We start from the raw sequence: 24,792 nt of genomic DNA, 5'->3' as shown, positions 1-24,792 counted from the left end.
AAATAAAGCTTTAGAACTTCGCTAATTGGATAAAATTTAAATTTTCATCAAATGAACTTTGAAATTCTTTAAGTAGATTTGAATCTGCAATAGGTTGTTGATAGGGGCTTCATAATTATATGATGTTCATACATTCAAGCATTGTTGCTGAGGTCTTTTGAAATTGTGCAAATGAATGCCAGTTCCCAAATGAGCCCGGGGGACCCCATGGTCTTACAGCTTATCTCCAGAGAACAGTGATCAATTCTCCTGGAGAAAATGGCTGCTTTGAAGGGGGGACTCCATCACAGTCTACTCCACTGAGGTCTGTCCCTACCTCAAATCCCAACCATTCCTGACTCCACCCCCAATGTCTCCAAATATTTCTCAACCCATAACTGGCAACCCTAGTCTGCCATGGATGTTTTCTGGTTAACTATGGGCCAGTTGCACAGTTTAACCTGGGTCATTGTGAGACTAAAATAGAGAACATGAAGAACATAGAACCCACTGGGGAGAAAAGGTGAGGACCTAAATTAAGTAAATAAATAAATGTTTGAAAACAAACAAAATAATTCCTGTTCTTTGTAACTAAAAGGATTTTCCACTCTGAAAGTTTTGTTTTAATAAATACATTATAATTAATTCTTGGAGGAAGTTATCTGTTTTTCACTAGAAACATTTGTATGAACTTGTGACCTCTTACCACATAAGTATGTGTGTTTCCAGATTGTATCAAATTCACTAAGAATTCTTTAGCTTGTGCTTAAAAATATCAGCATTTGGCTTTGATTTGCTTCATTTCTTTCTTTAAAAAAAGGGGGGGGGGGGGAATGCCAAAACAGCCAAGTTTGCTGAAGAAGTTGCAACCTTGTTCTTCATAAATGTAACCAGAAAGCAATTCCTTGATCAACAAAGGATTAGCTGTTACCATCTACACTTATTCTGAAATTCTCACATAGTTCAAAATATCTCTGGTACCTTTTTATCATAATGGTGTTTCCACAGTTGCACCTACACATTATCTACAACTACCCCTTAATTCCTTTTTCCATGAATGGCAGACGGCCCTTTATAAACACTGTTATTTTGGTGGGAGGGGGAGGAAAAAGAAAACTAGACATTAGAATTCTGACCTTTAGCCTGCATGTATTAAGACACAGAATAATAGAATCATAAAATAATAAAGTTGGAAGGGACCTCTTGGATCATCTAGTCCAACTGCCTGCACTCACAACCCTATTGGTCATCCACTATAACCTGCTACCTCCTTGAACCTTCACAGAAACAGCCTCTCTGTCAAATGGCTATCCAGCCTCTGTTTAAAAATCTCCAAAGATGGAGAACCCACCACCTCCCAAAGAAGCCAGTTCCACTGAGAAACTGCTCTGTAAGGAACTTCTTCTGGAAGTTTAGACGGAATTTCTTTTCCATTAATTTAATTCCATTGGTTCTGGTCCATCCCTCTGGGGCAAGAGAGAACAATTCTGCTCCATCCTTTTTAGCCACCGAGACTCACTGCTGACTCATGTTCAATGTATGGTCTACTAAGACTCCTAGATTCTTTTTGCACATACTACTGCCAAAACAAGTCTCCCCCATCCTATATTGGCGTATATAGTTTTTCCTACCTAAATGCAGAACTTTACATTTGTCCCTATTGAGTTTCATTTTATTCAGTTTAGCCCACTTCTCAAGCCTATCAAAATCATCCTGTATTCTGATTCTGTCTTCGGTTGTGTTTGCTACCCCTCCCAGTTTAGTATCGTCTGCAAATTTAATAAGTATCCTTTCTAATCCCTCATCCAAATCATTTATAAATATGTTAAACAACCCAGGCCTCAGGACAGATCCCTGGGGCACTCCACTTGCTACTCTTCTCCAAGAGGATGCTAAACCATTAACAAATACTCTTTGGGTATGATATGTCAACCAGTTATCCATCCACCTGACAGAATTAGTATCCATACTGCATTATACCAATTTGTCAATAAGAATATCATGTGGAACCTTATCAAAAGCTTTACTGAAATCCAGATAAACTATTCCACAGCATTCTCCTGATTCAGCAAGGTAGTCACATTCTCAAAAAAAGAGATAAGGTCGGTCTGACATGACTTGTTCTTGCGAAACCCATGCTGAGTCTTAGAAATCACAGCTCTCTGTTCCAGCTGTTTGATGACATATTTGTGCTCCCTGCATATAACTGCCAATTAACTCTCAATCTTGAGATAGACTAGAGAAATACAATCCAGAATTCTACTATCTTTGTTTCCCTCTTCATGCTATGTAATACAAAGTAGATCCCTGTGTGCAGCTTGGATTACCTGTGTCAGTGAAGAACATTTTGTGAAGAACACTATGATAATATTTTGGCTGCTTCACAGGCAATGCAAATACAAAATGTTGGAAGCTGCTTGTATTGAAGTCTATGAAGAAAGATTCAGGGTAAACATGGAGCTTGGAGGCTTTCCTGTTTACTTATGAAGTAGGCAGAAGTAGATTTAGCTTCATGTGACAAATATTAACTACAAATTTTAAGGGCTTTCAAATTCATTAATCATATCAGGTATGTTTAAACAGCTACAGGCTACTTTAAACTGTCACTATTAACGAATGCTCACCTTTGTATCAATAATTTTCAAGCTAGGACAACTGGCTACCTAGCTTCAGTTATTTTGATTCAGCTAAACTTCTGGATTGGGTTTGGACCTGAGAGTGTTCTGTATTGGCATGGTTTCAATCTTTGCCAAAAGTACAGAGGGAGTATGACTCTGCTAATTCTCTTCAGTTTTTTGACATCAGTAGCCATAGCTGTGACCTGACCTGCATTGTTTCTGCACTAGCAATATCATTCATATTTGCATTTTATAGGGTTGAATATTGTGTCCATTTCTATACTGAAATACTTTTTCAGGTGCAGACTCGAATTGCCCCCTCACTTTCCCCCAGCAAAGGAATCCCCAGAAAACCCAATTTCATCTTTTAAAGTGGGGTCTAATGGGGTCTATTTCAGAGCTGTTCAGTACAAAAAATGCATGCATTTGGGTTTTTCACCATGCCCACCATTTTGAGTAATCTGGGCACACCTATTTCCTTGTCGCCAACGTTCCTTGCCTTGCCTTCCTCCCCCTCCCTCCATTTTGAAAAATCTGCCTTTTAAAATAAAGGGTGATTGTGTTACAACAGAGTTTCTAAGTTTTTTTTAAAAAAGCAGTAATGTTATAACCCAGGTTTTTAAAAAAATTACATTCAGGACACTTTGAGAGAAAGGGGGGAACAATCAAGGGTGCAGAAGGGTGGCACAATGAAAACAAAAGGTGGAAAAGGGAGCAAAGCATGATGGGAGGCTGCCTCTGTAGGTCTGTGAGGAAAACATATTTCAAATTTCACCTGGGAAATGAGAGGAGAAAAGCCCTAATGCAGAAGGCTAGTCGAATCGCGGATCCTAAGGAAATCCAAAGTGAGGCTAATGTAGAAATTGTCCTGAATAGCCCAGGAAAGCCTGATTTCATCAGATCTTGAAAGCTAAGCATGGCTGACTGGCTAATATTTGGATGGGAGGCCTCCAAGTTTTTAGATGGTGTTCCTCCAATGAACACAAGGGTTCATGATACAGTGGCAAGCAATGACAAACCACCTCTAAACATCCTGACTGCCAGACAATCCTCAGGGCTTTTCTGCACACTAGGGCTGTAGGCAAACAGTCTCCAAAGGCAGTCAGCATATTCTGGCCCCTCCACATGATGTCGCCTACCTCCAGAGGCTGGCTTGCGATTTCCTCCATTTTAACCCGTCTGTCCAGCTTCGTCCCACCTATTGTCCATCCAGCTATAGTCCGTCCAGCTTTGTCCCACCCTAGCACCAGCCTCCCTCTCCCATTCCTCCCGAGCATAGGGAGTCACGTCTTTTTTTAAATGGTGACATGCGTGAAACAACACATAGGTGGCTACACATGGAGGCATTTAAAAATTGTTTAACCAACACTATGCGTCTATGCTTCAGTGTATATGCATTGCAATGAATAAGTAGTACTTTTTAAAAACAAAAATATTTACAGCTTTAAACACCAACTAGATATGGGGGTTGGTTGCTTACAGTGAGTGACAGGCTGCTGCGAGGCACATCTACGGTGCATTGCTCCCTCTTCAGCCTTTTCCAACTGAGGAGGGTAAAACATGCAAAAAGGTTGCTGGGAAAGGCAAGATGGCTTGAACGTGAGGAGGGCCAGTGAGGCGCGATATACTATTGCGTGTTTGCATGCAGGATTCATGCCACTATTTTGACCAATGTGCAGAAAAGCCCTCACATCTTCTGACTACACTACTGCACATGCCATATGATAAATAATACTATTAGCTATAGTGTCCTTAGGGTTGTCTTGAAAGGTTAGGTTTGAAATGTACTGAGATGGACATGGGAGACTATAGGTCCAATGAGACACAGGTCCAATGAGATGGACATGGGAGACTACTCTTCTATTTTACAGCTGTTTTCTAGGGCTTCCCACAAAATTACATTTTGTCTATCATATTTTCTGAGAGAGGTTATTAGAATAGAATACAGTATGCTGATGACACCAAGCTCTATTTTGCCTTTCATTTGAACCAGATGTATCAGTCATTGTTAAGAACAGATGTCTGGACTGGATCAGAAAATAAAAGCCCAAACAAGACACAGGATGTTGGTATAAGGTTCAGAGAACCAGTTGGCAAAGAAAATGGAAATCATTGATGAGGCTACAGTTTTTCTGAAAAATGTTTTACTAGGCCAGACTTCACTGCTAGAACTGTAGATAGCTATGACCAGAGGAAGTTTTGCTAATTTAGGCTGATACATCATCTATGCATAGTATTAGGATATTAGGATACTGCAGTTGTCAATAAAGCTAATCTGGAAGTCCATAGGTTGTTTTAGGTACTGCAGCTTATGAACTCTACCTTACTTCAATAGGTTCAAAATTCTGCAAGTTCACCAGTAAGTTAATTAATTGCCTATATGGGTTTGATTATGATGATGATGTTTATATCATGTGAGTTGAGTCCTCAGTGGTGGGTATGGCCTGTCAATCACCTAGATTTAAACACAGGCTCCCTAGAATGAAAGAGTAGCTGCTGATCCAAGGAGCTTGAGCAGCCTACGGCCTCCAGAAAGGGCTTGGGGAACATGCAGAAGGGGGTCTGTGTGCAGACTCCAGCTTGCAAATGACAGAGATCTGGCAAGCAGACAAAAAGCTGTTGGACCATGCAGATCCTTTCTGGTTTTCTCCGCACCAGGAGAGCTTACCTGTCTTCCAGAAATGTCAATGAAGCTAGAAAAAAAGGAATTAGAACAGAACAGCACTCTCCTGATTATCAGACCGCTGACCATCTGACAAGAGGTACAACCAGCAATGCATCTAGTAGATTGTGGGTTCTGTATGAAAGGAAATGGAAAAGAGAATCTTTGTCTCAGTTTCAGCCTTTACCATCATACCTGTAATGCTAACTTAAAATGAAATATATAATTATAAAATAAAAATCTTTACATAAGACTAATATTTGTCTTACCCAAAAGTAGGTAGATTCACAAGGCAAAGAGGTTCATTAATAAAGCTAATTCCCGTAGGTGTCAGTGGTTCCAAACTGATTCAGATTCAGTTGAATTGATTCAACCAAATCCAAAATACATATGGTGATTCAGACTAATCAGATTTGGTTTGCATCGCTTCAGACCAAATCCCAAACTATCTGTATTTCTCTTCCCTTGCACATTCCATGAATGTAGAGAAGCCCAGTAACTCGTACCTGCAAGATGAAATAGACCTATTAGTATTCATATTAATCCTTGGGAGAAATCAGAGGTGATTTGTCTGACAAACCCTGATTGAGTTTGCAAGTTCTACTAAGTTGATGAATTTCACAGGCCGTAAATTGCTTTGAACCCTGCAATAAACAGCTGGCATCAAGATCTAAAAGAAAAAGGTGGATAATCAAACAGTAATTTCTTAATTTCTTCTATATAATAAATATGATTCAGAAACTGTAAATTTCTCTTAGGTCCTGCTCCATGGGAAGCTGGAAATGAATGTAATTTGGCCCTATAAACTGTCATCAGGGCTACAAATGATGGGCTGGCTTTTTGCCCCTGGACTGTTTTCCAGATTGAAAAATGCCTGTCCCGAGCTCCTTTAAACCCCAACAGAGTTGGGGAGGGGGTGAACACAGGCCCAATGTGAACAGTTGTCTTTCCCCCCCATCTGCTTAAAGCATCCTGGGCTGATTTTTGGTCAGGAAAATAGTATGCAGGACTCCCCAGTGCTGCAGCCCCAATCCATATTAGTATCTCCCCACCCAAGTAGCTGCTTCTTAGAGCCACACAGCATGTCTGAAGCTTGGATTATAGAGCTGCAGCCTCACCAGTACAATCCTGAACAGAGTTACACACTTCTAAACCCCGTGAAGTCTTTTTAGGATTGCAGGTAGATTGTGCCTTTTTTATACTCAGGGCTTGTCACTTTGGCTCCTACTTTCTCCCTCCCCCCCCCCCGCCTTCCCCTTTTCCCTCAGGAGACAAATTCCAATGTTCTATTTCTAAAGCACATAATACATCTTTATAATTTGTTGGTATGGTTCTTGGTGTATTTTAAAAGTTATTGTAATAATCAATCTTTAATAATGCTGCGACCCAAAAAAAGTTATATACTGTCTTGGTTATTAAAGTTTTTAATTTCATTTATTGAATTTTACTAATGGTCATACTAATGTTTTCCAGATGCAGAACCAAGATACCTGATTGCAGTGAGGCCGGCACCTGTTCCAAATTACAGGAAATCATGCTCAGGTAATAAACAGTCAGAGGGAGAAACAAACATTTTTCACTTGATACGATAGATGATATGGGCAATAAATAGCTAATTTTTTTTTAATGTATAATGACTGCAATATTTCAGGAATTTCTATTTGTTGGCTATGCCATAATTTCCCTCAAGCATTAAGGTGTCCATATTCAAACATACTTTATGTCCATATTCAAACAAATTCGTGAACACATGTACATCCTGCATATATATGCATACATCTGTTTTTAAAGAAAGAACAACAGGTATTCACTATATAATTGAATATATAATATATAATTTTATTGTCATTTTATGGTTTTAGGGGACGGGTTTATGTAAGCCGCCTCGAGCCTTCGGGGGGAGGCGGGGTATAAATATAAATATAATAATAATAATAATAATAATAATAATAATAATAAATGAAATTGGGGACAAGTACCACCCACCTTGAAGTTCAACTGGCAAATTATTCCTTTAGGCACCAGGCCAAGGTATTTTTGCACACACACTTTTCATCAAAGGTCCATCTTTTTAGCTGTTTCTGTGGTCTGCTTCTTATGAGCATGATTTTAAACGGCCAAATGTTGTTTTATGCTAATTTTACACGGTTGTTGTTATGATCTGATTTCTTTATATAAAAATATAAATTAATGCTATGATTATATGGTTTTACTTTGCCATTTTCTTTTTATATGCCTCAAGCAGGGCTCAGTAGATGAGGCATATGCATTTTTTAATGAATAATTTTGTGCAAATGAAGTGGAATAAGGTGGAGATAATTTCATAGAAGTTGATGTATGGTACAAGGACAGGCAAACTCAAATTTCAGTCTAACACTAAAAAATCATCTGCCTACCAGAAGTGGGATGAAGAAAAGAAACAAGCAGTATTGAGTCCTAACCCCTAGTGCACCCAGCTCATAGCTAATGAGCTCTATTTGCCTTAAGTCACTTGTGCAGGAGAGACGCATGTTTCAAATTTTGTTGAGATATACTAATATCAAGAAAAGTAGATGTACATGGAATTTTCTGTACTTTTTGTCTACAGGTCAGACAAAGACTCCAAAGCCCCTCCAGTTGGTAATAGGCACTTTAACTCCAACTTCTGTCTTCTTATCCTGGGGGATCTTAGTCAATCCAAAGCATGATTGGACCACAATGAATAACTGTGCCAATGACAGGTAAACAACTCAATGGTTACATCTTGTGGAAATCATTCAATGATGTTCTGCTGATTAAAATTCACAGCAATTATTAAGTATGATCCCATTTATAGTTGGGGCCAACACTAGATTTGAAACCACTTGTCTCACTTCATGTCTTGGCTTTGTGAGTGCCACGTAGTATCTCCACTATTCAGCAATGTTGGCACTTCTTAAAAGCAGCTTTGTACTGTCTCAGTACTGTCCGTTTCTGCATCTTTTTTCTGTCTTCTGCTTTGCCTTCCCTATCCTCAGCCCCGTGTGCCCGCAATGCTGTTCAGTCTTATTGGCCACTGACCATATGGGGAGTGTTGCCTCCTCCCTAGCCATTCCTTTGTCCCCAGCAGAATTCCCCAAAAGAATAAAAGCTTGTTTAGGTGCCACAAGGCAAATTTATTTTTATTTGAGAGTGCTCTTTCTCTTTTTAACCCTTCTGACAGGGTTAAATACTACGTGGCACTCACAAAACCAAAACATAAAGTGAGACAAGTGGTTTCAAATCTAGTGTCAAATCAGACAATGACAACCTAAGCTGGTCTACTACTCAGGTCTAGCAAATGGGCTTACTCCCAGGAAACTGTTCTTGGGACGGCACTGAGAAAGTGTGAACAATTTAGACTCCATGTTGTTTTATATTCCTTTAAATGGTGAATGTCAGGAAGATTATTCCTTAAGTTAATAATAGAATTGGGTTTTTGCATTTAAAAAACCCCTAGGATTGCTGCAGTAAATTTCAGTTCACTTTTTTGCTTGAAGCTCAAAATCACATGATTGCATGAAGCTGCCTTATACTAAATCAGACCATTTGTCCATCAAAGTCAGCACTGTCTATTCAGACTGATAGGGGCTCTTCGGGGCCTAAGGTGAAGATCTTTCACTTCACCTAATGCCTGGTCCTTTATTTATTTGTTTGTTAAATTTATATATTGTCCCTCTCTAACAATAAATACATCGAATACTCTTGATATGCCTGCTACTTTTCCATATATTCAGGATTCAGTGGTAGGATTTTATTCTGGAGAGGGGAGGAGGGAGGCCATATGATTTTATGTTTAACTTTCTGGCCTCAACCATACACCTGGTGAAATAGTGCCATTTTCCAGGCCCTGGAGAATTTGAATAGTTCTGTCAGGTCTTGGCTGGCAACTGATTCCACCAGGTTGGAGCCAGGGCTAAAAAGGCCCTGGCTATGGTTGAGGCCTGGCACACTTTTAACTGGAGATGCCAGAGATTGAATTCGAGACTATCTGCATACCAAGCAGATGATTTAAACATTGAGCCACAGCCAAAATATCATCTGTTATCTTGTTATGTGAGCTTTAAATTGAAAGTATGGTTTTATTTGAAATATTTTAAGGCTGTTCTCTTATTCAAAACATAAACAGATTTTATACAGTTCGCTACAGAGAAAAGGATAAGAACAAGAAGTGGATTCTTCAGCTTTGCCCGACTACAGAAACAGTGGTGGACAACTTGAAGCCTAATACAGTTTATGAATTTGGAGTGAAAGACAATACAGACAATGGGATCTGGAGTAAAATTTTCAATCACAACACTATCGGGTCTTGTAAGTAATTGCAACAATTCTTAACTTTCTGTTTAAAGATGCTCAAGTTGTTGGCAAGTTTATGCAGCCATTTAACTTATGAATTTCAATACTTGCACTCAGCATGTTAGGAATCAGTACAAGCTTTGGTTCTTGCCCACAAATCCCACATCGTAGCATTCCCCAGAGTCACTAAGCTGCTCTGCTACTCCCATGGAACCAATGTTTACACTCAAGAGAGATCTGAGAACTTATTGACTCAAGTTACCGCTAAGATGGTGTAGAAGAGCATTGGATTTGGACTGTGGGGAACCAGAGCAAATCCCTGCTCAGCCTTGAAATTCACTGGGTAGCCTGCTGGTCTCAACAAATTTACTAAGTTGCAAGAGAAAAATCAACAAGCTTCTGTATATTTCCCTGATCAACTTAGATGAAAGACGAGAAACAACTAAAACATTTGTATATGAAAGAAGGAAGCATAGGAACAACAACAGGAATGCATGCTGCTTTTTCCCCTCATATTTGATCAGAAACATCAGAGACTAAAGACACTGGTTTATACAACCTGTTAATCAGTACAGATTTCATGAATATGGATAATGAATATGAATATGGATCATGAGTATGTATATGGATCATGAATATGAATCATGCATCTTAACTGCATGAACTGTATAGTGGTATAATACCAAAACACTTCACTAATTTAAAAGGTACATGATGAGAAATAAGATTTAAAATAAGCTAAACATGTAGATGCCCACTTCTCTACCATTGCAAGTTTCCCTGAGGAATACAAAAGGTGGTGTACATTTGGGCTAAAACAGTTCCTCAAATAAGCTGTTTTGGATCAGTTCAGGTACATCCCAAATAATTCAAAACACTCCTAAAACCTGAGTAGTATTGAAATTTTATTTCCGGGAATTGTGGGAAGGTTTTAGGTTTAGGGGAAGGTATGGGAATGGGGAGTGAAAGAGGAGAAGCCAGGCTGCGAAAGATCTGTTAATTGGCATCACTCATGGCCCTTTAAAGAGCCTCTTGTGGCGCAGAGTGCTAAGCTGTCTAAAGCTATCTGCCCATGAGGCTGGGAGTTCGATCCCAGCAATCGGCTCAAGGTTGACTCAGCCTTCCATCCTTCCGAGGTTGGTAAAATGAGTACCCAGCTTGCTGGGGGGTAAACGGTAATGACTGGGGAAGGCACTGGCAAGGCCACCCCGTATTGAGTCTGCCATGAAAACGCTGGAGGGCGTCACCCCAAGGGTCAGACATGACTTGATGCTTGCACAGGGGGTATCTTTACCTTTACCTTTATGGTTCTTTAAATTTTAAAAGGGAAAGGACTGAACTAACTGCAGTCTTACCATGCCAGCATGGCCCCTGTTGGAGACTATTCCTCACCATCAGCATTGGAGGCAGCAGGTCCCAGTCCCTGAGCTTGAAAATGGTGGGCAGTTTGGTCTCTGGCAAAATCTATCTTTTCAATTATATCTCCACAACAGAAAGGAATAGAGACTTCTTTTTTTAAAGGAAGCAGTGGATTTGAGGAAGCTGCAACAAACACGCTGTTATATTTTTATATTGACACTAGTAATCAAGCCCACTGTAGTCACAATACAGCAGGCGCTAGGCAAGGGAGCCCCCGGCAGCCGCGCGCAGCATGGCTGGCGGGGGCTCCTTGGCCGGTGGCCTGACGCGGTGAGAGGGGGTAGTGGTTAAGAGCAGCAGCTTCTAATCTGGCAAGCTGGGTTTGACTCCACACACCTTCACATGCAGCCAGCTGGGAGACCTTGGGCTGGCCACAGCACTGATAAAGCTGTTCTGACTGAGCAGTAACATCCGGGCTCTCTCACAGGATGTCTGTTATGGGGAGAGGACAGGGAAGGTAAGCCGCTTTGAGACTCCTGGTAGAGAAAAACAGCATATAAAAACAAACTCTTCTTCTAAATTATAGAACTGAATTTGAGGGGATTGATTGGCTGTTTTGGCAAAGAATTATCCTACGGCTGTATTTGGATGTGAGACACAGTTTACAAATTTAGCAGGATTAACTTTTGCTTATATATTCCCACTGTCATAATGGTCAGTTCATAGTCTGAGTAAGAGTGCTTGCACTCGAAAGCTCATGCCTTGAATAAATATTTGTTGGTCTTAAAGGTGCCACTGGGCTCTGATTTTATTATTCTTCTAAATCATGCTTTGTAATGCTTGGGAAGTGCTGTGACACCCTCATCAAATAGGGCACCCTCATCAAATAGTTTGATGACACCCTCATCAAATGTGACACCCTCATCAAAGCACATATCTATGTGCTTGTAAATTCAAATTATAGTTCCCAAGGAATATTGACTTTGCCCACAGCATTGCATTTTGCTTTGATGTCTGGCATATGAATGATAACTACACAAGTTCAGCCTTAATCATAAGTATATATCATAGAATCATAGAGTTGGAAGGGACCTACAGAGTCATCTAGTCCAACCCCCTGAACAATGCAGGAATTCACAACTACCTGCCTACCCAAAGTGATCCCAGTTCCATGCCCAAGTGATTCAACCCCTCCCCCACCAAAAATCCCCAGAATGCAACCTGGAGAAAATTCACCTATCATCCCACAATGATGATTAGCAATTCCCTGAATATGCAAGAGACAAACACTGCCACATCCCTTCCTGCCCACCCACTCACAACCTGCCTAAATTCATAAAATCAGCATTTCTGTCAATCTAGCCTCTGCTTAAAAACTTCCAAAGAAGGGGAATCCACCACCTCCCGGGTAAGCCTGTTTCACTGAGGAAACCGCTCTGTCAGGAACTTTTTCTGGATGTTTAGCCAAAAATTCTTTTCAATTAATTTCAACCCATTGGATCAGTTCTGACCCTCTGGGGCAACAGAAAACACCTCTGCTCTATCTGCTATATGGCAGCCCTTCAAGTATTTGAAGATGGTTATTATATCACCTCTTAGTCGTCTTCTCTCCATATAATCTTCTCTTTCACATATAATCAATTCACCCCCATTGTGATTTAACTTTAAACTCTCTAAATGCTAAATGTATACAAATAATCAAAATATATGCAGTACCCAACAGAACACATTATAAATTGTGGTTGTTTGCAATATTTGCAACTATATGCCAGCATGCTTATACATAACACATAAAATCCATCACATCTATTGACCAGTACAGTTCCTCACACCCGTAGACTCTCTGGGGCTTTTTGCACGCCTTCAAAATCGCACAATGGTTGCCAATTGGAAACGCTATTGATTTGCCATAACGCACGACGTCGTAGACAATCTGCCACACACCTGAAACCAATCTGCAAAAAGCGCTTCCTTTTAGCGCTTTCAGGGGAATCCCAAAAAGTGGATTCACCCTCCGGAAAGCGCTACACTCTTGCAACCAATCTGCAACACTAGCGAAAAAGACCTGTGCGTTAACATTGTTGCGGTTTCTTCAAAGTCCCTCCTCCTGAGCCTGTCCTCCAAACTTCCGGTGAAGCGATCGCCATTTTTTTTTCTCCGAGCGAGCGGGGATAAACGCACCAGCGAGCCTCTTTCTGTTTAGAGGCTTCCCTGGCTTCAGTCCTTCACCTTTAGTCACTAAGCACAAACCACAGAAAAGCCCGTTTGCTGATGTATTTTCCCATTAATTTTTACACATTCATTCAGCCGAAAATCGGGCCCGTGAGGGGGGGGGGATTTTTTTTTTCACTCGAGGCAGCGTGGCAACGATCATACGATCAAACGACAGCTCAAACACATTAGGCAGCTGGATGGGTCTCTCCGTTGCAACGAATCTACACAGATTCGTTACAATGGGTCTGTTTTTTTTAAAAAAAACCTTTCTTAAAGGGAAAGGGGCTGTTTGGGAGCACGCTAACGGCTGCCCATTGGCTGCTTGACGGCCAGGGGCGGGACGAGCTTGGCAATAGCGCTTCCTTTCTAGTGATTTCTGCTGAGACCGGAAGCTGTGGGAAACGCTACAAAACGCAACTGGATTCCACTACAAAGGCAGGTATGCATAACGACGAATTCCACTATTTTAAATGGCGATTTTTCATTCAGTGACCAATTTGCAACAAAGATCCCGGTGCGTAAAGCCCCTCTGTCTGGTGCTAGTCTGCAACTAGAGCATCTAGATCATCTGGCACTGACCCCTTTTGTTAAACTGGAAGATTCTCTCTTCCCTCTCATTTACATGAATGAGAAATGCTCTCTAGGGGATGTTTGTCTGACCATTCACTTCATAAATCTTGGCTCTTATGATTACTTTGTTTTATTTATGGCACACAGAGTTTTTTCTTCATTCTCAATTATAAGAAGTGAAATATTTGGCATATATTACGGAAAATGTGCATGCCATTTGTGGAATGTTTTCCTATCATGGAATAAAAAAGGAAGTCCCTATATATGCAAAGTTCTGGAATGTATCTTACTTTATGTAATAAATGTTTAACCCAGGCTTTGGATAGATTACAATATCTTGCATAAAGTCAGACTGAAATGGATTTGTGACAAAAAAACTAAACTAAAACAGATCTGTGGTGTTCTCCAATGTGTACCTCATTAAAATCCAGAAATTTTAACAGTTCATTCTACATTGACTGGTGATCACTGCAGACAGCACCTTCTCTATGGTGGTTCCCATTGTAGGACTGCCAACCTCTAGGTTGTGCCCGGGGATTTGCCAGAATTACAACATCTCCAGACTACAGAGATTGGTTTCCCATGAGAAAGTGGAAGATTTGGAGAGTAGCCTTCACATTATTACACTCCTCTCCTCCCCAAATCCTGGCCTCTCCAGGCTTCTCTCCCAAATCTCCAGGAATTCCCCAAACTGAAGTCAGTAATCCTACTCCTATGAGTGAACTGAAAAGCAAAGGTGGACCTGGAACAAGCCCAGCTTAATGATACAGTGCTGCAGGAGTCATCTGGTGCAACATTGCCTTGCAGGGCGGGAGTTTTCGGGCTGAATAAATATGCTCACATGTGTTGGCATGAAAAGGCCACAACTTTTATTAACTGCAACTCCAAAACGAGGACTGACATGGCAGAGGATTAGGAGCCAGAGCAGTCAGCCGACTGCCTTCTTTTCCTTAGCAATGGCTTGAACTCTTCCTGCATCATTCCCCTCTGGGAATGTGAGTTCCCCAGCCATTGCCCCTAACTACCCGGGAAGTGACCCACCCTGGATGCTAGAGGAGGCGCAAACCTCTTCTGTCCCCATCCAGAGTCACCTGGCTCTGTGAAATTGCATGCCAAGCCCAGCTGGGCTTGGCACCCACTCACAACCTGCCACCTCTTTAAAGAGGTCCCTTTCCTGGGGAAAGGACCACGCAAGGCGTACTCCCCCCCCCAAACTGGCTCTGTCCTCTGCCAACCTGCCAGTTGTGACAAAAAGCATCCCCCAAACCAAGTAAAAGGCTCCACACTAACATAACATAGCCTGATGAGCCACAGGCCCCATTCAACTGTGAGACAAACAATGAAAGGGAGCGGGAGGGTGGGGATCCCGTCCGCGTCCCAGCCGAAAAGGGGGGAAGCCTGAGCACAAGGCACTCCCCTGCGCCTGCGCTTCCCCCTTTTACCAATCAGAGAGCGCCGTGCTGCTGCCAGCAGCGCGCGCTCCCCCTCTTTTCCCTCCGCACATTTCTCCTGCCCTCCCTCACCCACTGTGGCAATGGCGGTCTCGGCCGAAGCCGAGCCGCAAATTACTTTCATCAATGGGTTTCTTCTGAAATGCTTCCTCCTGGAAGAAATGCAGCAGTATGGAAGAAGACAACTGATAAACTGACACCCGTTACTATTGTTAATGAAAGGCCTCAGTCATAGTCCCTTAGGCTTTGTTAAAGTTGCTACAACCTGGTTATATTTGCTCCTGAACACTAGCAACTCTCTAGGGGACTGTTCCATTGGGAAATTTCCCTGTAAATTAAATGGCTAATGCACCCATGGTGGCTCCCCCAGTTATGCAATATGACGCCTGCCAAGAGTTTTAAACAGGATTTGTCGTGACCTGGCCAGATCAGAAGCCAAGTTGACCCTGGTTTGTATTTGGATGGGAGACCTCCAATGAAGTTTAGGGTTGTTTCACAGAGACATCAAAGTCAATATAACATACCTTATGGGGATTTTGGTACTGGTATATCCATGGAATTCCTAGATTTCACTTGCTTCACTCATTTTCATCCTGAACTATAGGGGATCTTTTTCTGAGATGTTGGGACAATAGTGAGCTAAAAGGTAAAGGTATCCCCTGTGCAAGCACCGAGTCATGTCTGACCCTTGGGGTGACGCCCTCTAGCGTTTTCATGGCAGACTCAATACGGGGTGGTTTGCCAGTGCCTTCCCCAGTCATGACCGTTTACCCCCCAGCAGCAAGCTGGGTACTCATTTTACCGACCTCGGAAGGATGGAAGGCTGAGTCAACCTTGAGCCGGCTGCTGGGATTGAACTCCCAGCCTTATGGGCAAAGCTTTCAGACGGCTGCCTTACCACTCTGCGCCACAAGAGGCTCTTAATAGTGAGCTACAGGAATCATATATCTCTAAAGTAGAGTGTGCTGGTTTCAAGACACCAGAGCATCCGATACTGTCTGTTATTTCTTAGTCTCTGTCCTACTGCTAATAGGACAAAGCCTTCTAAGTGAGATACACCAGATAAAGGCTGTGGCATCCTCTGTTCATGGTCAGCCTTCCTCCTCAGGATTGTAAGAATATAATCCTGGTTATGCAGCAAGACACTGGTCTGTCTTAGCACATATGGAAAGAACCTGGGCCATCCTGGATAGTAAAGGAAATTTGCAAAGTAGAGTTTATATGGTTAATTTGTTTGATTACCTACGACGCAATGTTGGCACAAAGGGCTGTGCAAAAATATGGTGGTAATGGCCAGGAGTGGGCATGAAGAAAAAACTTGAGCTGTACTGCTTTCTTGGTGTGCCTGCACCACCACCACCCTGAAGCAGGCAAGTAGCTGGGGTGAAGAAGGATGGAGGGATGTGCATGAAGGTAGAGAACTCATCCTCAACAGGCATGGTGTAATTATTAGGGTGTTGGGCTAAGGTCTGAGAGTCCCAAGTTCAGATCTCTACTAAACCATGGAAGCACACTTGTGCAAGTCACTTCCATGTCATAGTGGAGATTTGAACCTGACCAGACCTACATCAAAGATTTGTTGTGAGATAAAAAGGAAGTGCAAATGATGTTGTAAGCCACTTTGGATCCCCACTGGGAAGAAAAGTGAGAAATAAAAATCTAAATAAATAATTACAATTAGCTCCATAGCATTATGCTCCACTGAAGTCCTTTCCCACCCCAAATCCTGCCCAGTCCCACCTCTATTTCCCTAATTTCTAGGGCTGAATATGCACTGGGCTTTTTATCCTTGGTGACCCTGAATTTTAAAGTCATCTTCATGTTATTCGATTTCTATTCAGATATTTACCACTTTAAATTTTCCCTCTGGAAAATATATGATTGTTCTGCAATGACACTACCCTTCCTCCACAATATCCAGGAGTGCATATAACTGGCTGCATTTGAGAAAACTGATTGGTCAGGGTGTCACTTCAAAGACTGCCTGTTTCCCGGTTGCCATTTCCTCACAAGACTTATTTCTGCCCTCGTTTCTAAAGTACTGTGTTCCAAGCCCACAGTTCTATGTGCTACGATTTGCCTTTCAGATTGTCTTCCCCCCCATTCCCCCCCCCCCATTTGCTAGGGAAAAGAAAAATAAATAAGCGGCTTTGGCTGTAGAGCCAGGAGACAACGGCAGGAAATAAACCCCTCTCTTAGCCTTGTGCTCCTTCAATGCTAGCTGGAGCTTCACAACCACTGCTCCCCTCCCCCTTCTTAGATTGCCCCATCAAGTGGGAAGGAGAGAGCAGCCAGACAATTAAGTGCAGAATGCAACGTCTGTTTCAATTTGGGAAAAACAAATGAGGAAGACCCGGATTCAGATAGATCTGAAATCAGCAAGATTGACCGGGGGGGGGGGGGGGGGGGGGGCAGGGAATGTAAGTGCAGAACCAGCCCAGGTATTTCCCAGCCCAGAGCTGGCAACTCTATTCTACCCTTTTGTTGAATATGTTAGATATTTTGCCATCTAAAATTTAGAAAGAAGACAGATAAGGAGAAAAAGCAGAAAAAAATGAATAAAAATAGTTCAAATGGTTGTTTTTCCTTTGTTAGAAATGTAATACATTTTCTTAATAATTGTCTTTTTTTGGCAGATAAACATAAAGAAAATGGATATCTCCAGAATAGCTACAAATTGCCTAAGATCCAAACACAGGTATGTTACTGAGCTAATTTCTACTGCCTAGTATGGTTTATGTATGACTAATAAATGAATCTTGTGGTATTCTATTTTTAAAACCTCATAAAATTGGATGACGTACATAAATTTTACTGTATTTTTCATCCCTCAGAATAAAAAGGGTATCCTTTATAATAAGTTCGTGGACAACTGAATTGTCTTGTCTGCTTTTTAGATTAAGTACGTCAAATATATACAAGATAACTGGCAGATTAAAATACAGGTCAGAAAACAATATTTTGGCAGATGAGCATCTCAGTTCATAATTATTTTGCTTTTGGATATTATATACTGTTCCCTCTAGAGTGGAATATTTTGTGTATTGTAAAGTCTACATTTTAACATTGATTGTTAAAGTTTGAGACAAATCTATATCAGCTATCAACTCCTATGTTGCTTGATTTGCCAAACATATCAGATAAAGTTTTAAGTGTTTTACTGATGTGTGCTTTGTGAGGATTAATTCTAAAGGATTTTAAAATGTGATTTTATTATAGATTTTAATTTATTAGCTGTCTTATTGGCCTTGTGAGGGCAGAAAGGCAGGAAATAAATTCTGTAAATAAATAACAAAATAAAACAGGACAAGATAGTTTAATGCCTTGCACTTCTAAAGGAGCACAGTTAAAAGTGGCTGAAACTTACTGCGGCTGCTCATTGACGCCCGCAGAGGGCTGGCTGGAGGTGGACATAACCACCCCAGCAGCCTGTGGACTAGGTGCGCTGCCGGCACACAGCGTGCATGACTTCAGGGTGAGCTGGGACCCACAGCGCCTATATAAGGTACCACGTGTGCGATCCCAGGCCTCTTGCCCAGGACACCATGGAGAGCAGCTTCCCTCCCACCCACCCAATGTGAATACAGCTTTGTTCTGTGTCTTGAGTGCTTGTTTCATATTCAATAATTCATCACAGCTGCAGGTTTGCATGGGATGGGGCCTGTTGGCAGGGAGTTCCGTGGATGATTGGACTCCCCAAGGTTCGGGCCTCCCTATGAGGTGGCATGTAAATGAGCGCAGATGACCCTGCTGGGTGGCCAGGGGCTTGTTTGCCAGTTGGCCAGGGGATAGCCAAATGAGATGGGCGTCCATTGACTCCCCCCCATTGACTCCCCCTACACTTGTGATGAAAATGTTGGACTCAGAATGTTATGTTAGTGGACACTTCAGGACTTACTGTGGATCTTGCAATTCCTGGACATTTGTTGATGGTAACAGTTACTCCTAATAAGATGTTCCTGGGAGTAAACCTCACTGGGAAGACCATTAGGATTCTGAGTAGGATTGCACGGTAAATAACTTTAAAATCTAAATGTGAATTCTGATTGTGATTTTAGAAGTTCATTGAAATGGTCAATTTTCTTTGGTGTGGGGCTAGAAGTGGGAGGTCACACAATCCCCCACTGGTTTCTTTTTTACTCAGTAAAAGTGCTAACCTTGGATACCCAGTTATTATGTACAGACCAGATTTAGGAGTCAGACCTTTGCTTAATAAATACTTTCTTTGGGGCCATTTCCAAGAAGAGTTTAATTGGGAAACATAGGCATGAAAGAAACATAATTAGTATAACAGGCTAAAATGATCCTAATAATGTATAGCTCAACAAAATGAAATTTCAATTGCTAGCTAGTAAATCAATTGTATTGTATAAAGGTCTGTGAATCTATAGTTGCTCAACAAGACTCCAACTATATGAAGCAACTCTATCCTCTGGCTCAATATGTTTCATATGAAGAACTAGTTCTATACTGGTTCTACACCTAGAACACGAAAGAGCCCTGAGACATCTTGAACATTAAAATGTATGTTGTTTAATGGGTATTCCGACTTCACTTTACTAAATGAAACTGCTGTAACAGTTGTTTTATAGTCTGGCTGATAACTGCATCAACATAGGTTTTTCATGAAATATGTATGTAAACAACTGCCTTCCACAAATGTTCATATGAAATTGCACATTATAAATGGGACGGGGGCTTTGAACAGAGACATGCTAGAAGCAATAACCACTAAACTGGCCCCTGCTCCAAAGGGATTCCCCTTTATATTGTATGGGTTCCAAGTTATTTTGCTCTGTCATGGGTTAGGGAAATGTTAGGGGCATGAATCATCCTTTTTATTAAAACCAGATGCTGAAGTCTTGCTGACTGCAGTGATAGATTCAGTTAATTTATAATATGGTACTCAATAAAACTTGCTTGCATTCTGCCATCATGGGTAGATACTTTTCTGACTCCTATTGCAAATGCCTCCTTCCTCCAATCCATACCTGATTCAGTGTTCTACAGTCCAACTGTGCATCTTGTGTACATCTTTAAATGTCCATTGTTGATACTATGGTAGTAGTCAGCATTGTAAGTAACATGGAAGGATCCTAAACATGTTGGGATTCAAGTCTCTGGTTTTGAACAAGATGGGTAGCCATGTTAGTCTATAGCAGTAGAAAAGAGTAAGATATAAGATTTTGTGTGCAAGCACACTGTATATGAAGAAGCTTGTGCCTTACATAAAAGCTTCTACCTTAAATAAAATTTCATTTATCTTAAAGGTGCCACTGGACTCAACTTTTGTTCTACCACAAATTTTGTTAGTCTTTAAGGTGCTATTGGATTCTTACTCCATTTCTTTTTCCAGTGGAAACCACATTATAAAAAAAAGAAATAGAACAAATTAGTTTTCATGTTGTTCCAAATGAATCTTTTAAAGAAACACATGATTGCTATTATACTACATGTAATATTATTCTGCATAGACATTTCTAAACCTTGGAACCTAGGCATACAGCTCTAGGAAAGCAGCAAAAGAAGTATTATCATAGTCATGGACTCTCTCTCTCTATCTCTCAATAATAAGCCAGAAACAAGAATTAGGGTGGAGAAAAATACTGTCAAAACATATCCCACTTCCATTCAAATCTGATGCAATAGTTTTATAATGTCAAGCTGCGAGGTGGAGTCCTGACCAAGAGGGCAGAAGGCTTTCATTTCTGACATTTGTTTATCTCCAGAAAAGAGATAAACAAGCTTTTTAAAAATATATATCTGTCCAGTCAAGTTCAGCCTTACAGAAAGAGACTTGATGTGTTGGTGTAGTATACACCAGCCAGCTTGATGTAGTGGTAAAGAGCAGCAGCTTCTAATCTGGCAAACTGGGTTTGATTCCCCACTCCTTCACATGCAGCAGCTGGGTGACCTTGGGCCAGTCACAAACCTGTTAGAGCTATTTCCACAGAGCAAGTTCTTTCAGAGCACTCTCAGCCCCACCTACCTCACAGGGTGTCTCTGGTGGGGAAAGGATAGGAAGGCAGTTGAAAGCCACTTAGAGACTCCTTTGAGTGGTGAAAAATGGGGTATAAAAACCAGCTCTTCTTAAAATGGTTTTTGACTGCACCATAAATTGTAGGTAGTTTCAGTTATACACATTAACATATTGTTCAAGGCTGAGTGAGATCATTATTAGAATTAAGGCATCAGGGCAGAGCCCATGCACCATATCTGGGATGGTCAAGTATGCTGCCAAGTGTACCAGAAACAGGCCCTTTGGGAGGAAGTGAGATAAGTAAATTGAAAGGGAAGCAGTCTTTGGTTTTTCTGAACAAAGAACAATGAAATATATATTTAACCTCAACTGTTTCTCACAGAGGAGAAAGAAAAAATCCCCAAATACAAAAAGAAGCTAAGTCAGTGCAGAAGTAATTATTCTGTGCCTCAATTATGCATTAATATTTTTAATATAAATTATTTGGGTTGGAACTAACATCGACACTTCCCATGACAGATTATTCCCGCCTCTTTCTTCCCCACAATAACCCCTTCATCTCATTCTTGAACTAATAGACTTCTCAGTGGCAGAAGATCAAGGTTGAGGGTGAATTCAGCTTCCTTGAAAATTTCTAGCCCATGTGGTATTCTTTTATGGGGTACATGTGGCCACATGACCTTCAGCTTTAGGGTTCCAGGTTTGCTGAGGGAAGAAGAAGAAGAAGAAGAAGAAGAAGAAGAGTTGGTTCTTATATGCCGCTTTTCCCTACCCGAAGGAGGCTCAAAGCGGCTTACAGTCGCCTTCCCATTCCTCTCCCCACAACAGACACCCTGTGGGGTGGGTGAGGCTGAGAGAGCCCTGATATTACTGCCCGGTCAGAACAATTTTATCAGCGCCGTGGCGAGCCCAAGGTCACCCAGCTGATTGCATGTGGGGGAGTGCAGAATCGAACCCGGCATGCCGGATTAGAAGTCCGCACTCCTAACCACTACACCAAACTGGAAGGGAGAGGACAGGAAAGATCCATTCAATCCAAAACTTGGTTTCCATCATGATTAATAATACTATTTCATTTTCTTGAGAGTCTGTGTTCTAAGGAAAAAGTTTCCTAAAAATTCAAATATCAATTGATCTCTGTCTATAACCTGCTGATTCCTGTAAATTGCCACTAAATCCTGTTACAGATGAAGTCACTGAAACCACAGTTCTGCTATTGTAAAATCACCTAAGCACAGTAGAAAGGTGACATGTTTACAGTTCCATAATCTTCTAAACCATGCTCCAAATGTCTTAATCAGTATGGGAAATACTCTGTAAAGTAGCATGTGCAGCACTGGGCAAAGATCTGGGCCCATTCCTCACACACTGGATAATGCACTTTCAGTGTGCTTTTGCACTAAATTTCCCAGGAAAATCTACTTTTTGAGTGCATTGGAAGTGCATTATCTAATGTGTTTGGAATGGGCCCTTATCTGTACAAGCCTTTAGCTCAGTATACAGTCAATAACATCATCAGAAAAGATAGAGGTACTCTAGTATGGAAGATCATTTGATCTGTATTATGATATTAAACCTGTTGTATTATCCTTGAAGACCCTAGCTTTCATTTTGGGTGCACTGTTTTGTCAGGTCTTGCTTCTCCATGGGCAGGTGGCAGCAGTGACCAGAAGTACATTTTACAAGCTTAAACTGGTACATCAAATCCTAATCTTCCTGGAGAAATCTCTGGCCATAGTAGTATATATGTTCCCAATTAGACTTCCAAGCACTTTAAGACTGTGTTACTGACTCTGTGAGTTCTTTTTCTGGATGCATTTCTTTCACGGCCAGCCAGCTAACATGAAAATAGAGTGTACTTTGTTTTCACTAAAGAAAGGGAAGGAATTGAATTTCTCTTGTTTTGAAGACTGGGAGCCTGTAGAGCTGCCATTATCTGCAGTCATCTAGTTTTCAGACTACTTTAAAGCTAAGATCTTTAAGACTACCTTAAAGATCAAATAATTCAGACCTAGGACTTATAGTTGACAAAGGTCAATTCCACACCAGCTTTGGGGCAGTGAAGGGGAGCATGCTGTTCTTCCCTGCTGGCTGGAGAGGCTTGGCTTGGCTTGGCTTTTATAGGCTTGACTTCTGGATGCAGCAGAACCTGTGCCCTGCCAGTCAGTCAGTCCAGCCTCTTCCTCCACTAACTGTTCCTAATAGTGATGATGATGATGATGATGATGATAAAGCAATCATTAACACCAAGACTAAAATTTAAACTTAAGGAAACAAGAGAGGGAAGGTGCCGACCAAACATGGTGGCGCGTGGAGGGGAACTATTTCATTAGATTGGAATTGCACTGTAATTCAACCAGCCATTTTTTTAAGGGCGGGGAAGGTTAGAAATTCTCTTCTGAATGACATAAAATGGATTCTAACCTAATTGTCAGGGAAATTGAAATGTTCCCTAGGGTATTGCCAAACTTAAATGGAGACCAGGCAACATTTCTGGAAGAGAGAGAAACGTGGGCAGTTATGAAGTACATGAACAACAACAACAAGAAAAAACTCCAGGACTGCATGGTTTCCCAGTTGAATGGAAAAGGCAAACTCAGAGTAATTAATCCCCAAATTAAATGCTCTTTTATATCATGCAGAAAGGATTACACCCACGCTAATTCCCTTCATTTCTGTGATACATAAGCCAGGAAAAGATTCAACTCTTGCACTAGTTATCATCATAGTTCCCTTGTAAACACAGATGCTAAAAGATTTATAGCTGTTACTGCCAATAGAGTACAGCAGGTAATTGCATCTTGAATGTAGCCAAGTCAACTAGGTTTCATAACAGGCCTGAAAGGAGCAGGCGGACTTAGACTACTCATGGACTTGCTAGCACTGAATCCAACATAAACCTGAACCAGCAGTTATTCTCTTATTCTCATGCAAAAAAAAAAAATTCAAAATCTATAGAACTTTTTGATGACTGCGTTTTAATCTGCAAGGTAGAAGGCCAGTGACAAAGTGTCTGGAATGAAGAAATAAACAGGCAAATTTAGCAGACATGCAAGTTCAGCAGAATGAGGAAGCCAGGCTGGGCACTAGTCATGAGTTCAACAGTAGGGTAAGGAAGCTAGGGCACTAGTCTCACCATATCCCTAAAAATGTGAGCACACTTTCCACAAACAAATCTACATAAATAGAAAGTTTTATTTTAAAAAGGAACTGAGAAAAAAGCACCAAAAAAGAAATAAATAATTTAAAAGGCAATTATGAAGCTTGAATGCCAGCAGAGGGTTAGGGGCTATCCAGTGTATTTCACTGAACAGAACTTGCATGACTATCAGCCAGCTGGACAGAAGCCATGGGTGTGTGTTCAGTGCAAGGAGCTCCTGTTTCTCAGGGAATGAGTTTGCGCCCTTGAGGTCAAGGTGGCTGACCTGGAGAAGCTGACTCAGTCAGTTAGGCATACAGATCAGACTATCAGGGATTTGTTAGATGTGTCTCACTATGAGAATGGCAGCCCTCCCTCTTTTTGGAGAATGAGGGTTAAAGTACCACTGGGCTCAAACTTTGATTGCTTTAGACCAACACGGCTACCCACCTGATTCTATCAGAAAGTTGTCTTATCAAGGAGTTTGCGAATGTATTGTCTGAAGAAGAAAAAAACCTGAGTGTAAT

At 41.3% G+C, this 24,792-nt stretch overlaps 1 protein-coding gene across 20 annotated transcripts in view; it reads left to right on the top strand.

Moving 5' to 3' along the window:
- The window catches only part of ABI3BP (ABI family member 3 binding protein), a 165,553-nt gene that overhangs the window by 52,861 nt on the left and 87,900 nt on the right, over positions 1 to 24,792 (top strand). For all 20 annotated transcript variants that reach the window (XM_077342090.1, XM_077342085.1, XM_077342089.1 and 17 more), the window contains exons 3-6: positions 6,733 to 6,801; positions 7,847 to 7,979; positions 9,386 to 9,567; positions 17,783 to 17,844. In XM_077342090.1, coding sequence (XP_077198205.1) covers positions 6,733 to 6,801; positions 7,847 to 7,979; positions 9,386 to 9,567; positions 17,783 to 17,844 — 446 coding nt within the window. The remainder of the gene's footprint in view (positions 1 to 6,732; positions 6,802 to 7,846; positions 7,980 to 9,385; positions 9,568 to 17,782; positions 17,845 to 24,792) is intronic.

Source organism: Paroedura picta, chromosome 6, assembly GCF_049243985.1.
Source record: "Paroedura picta isolate Pp20150507F chromosome 6, Ppicta_v3.0, whole genome shotgun sequence".
In the NCBI taxonomy this organism is placed as follows: Eukaryota; Metazoa; Chordata; class Lepidosauria; order Squamata; family Gekkonidae; genus Paroedura; species Paroedura picta.
The sequence above is the reverse complement of the archived record's forward strand: the minus strand, read 5'-3'. Positions and strand labels throughout refer to the sequence as shown.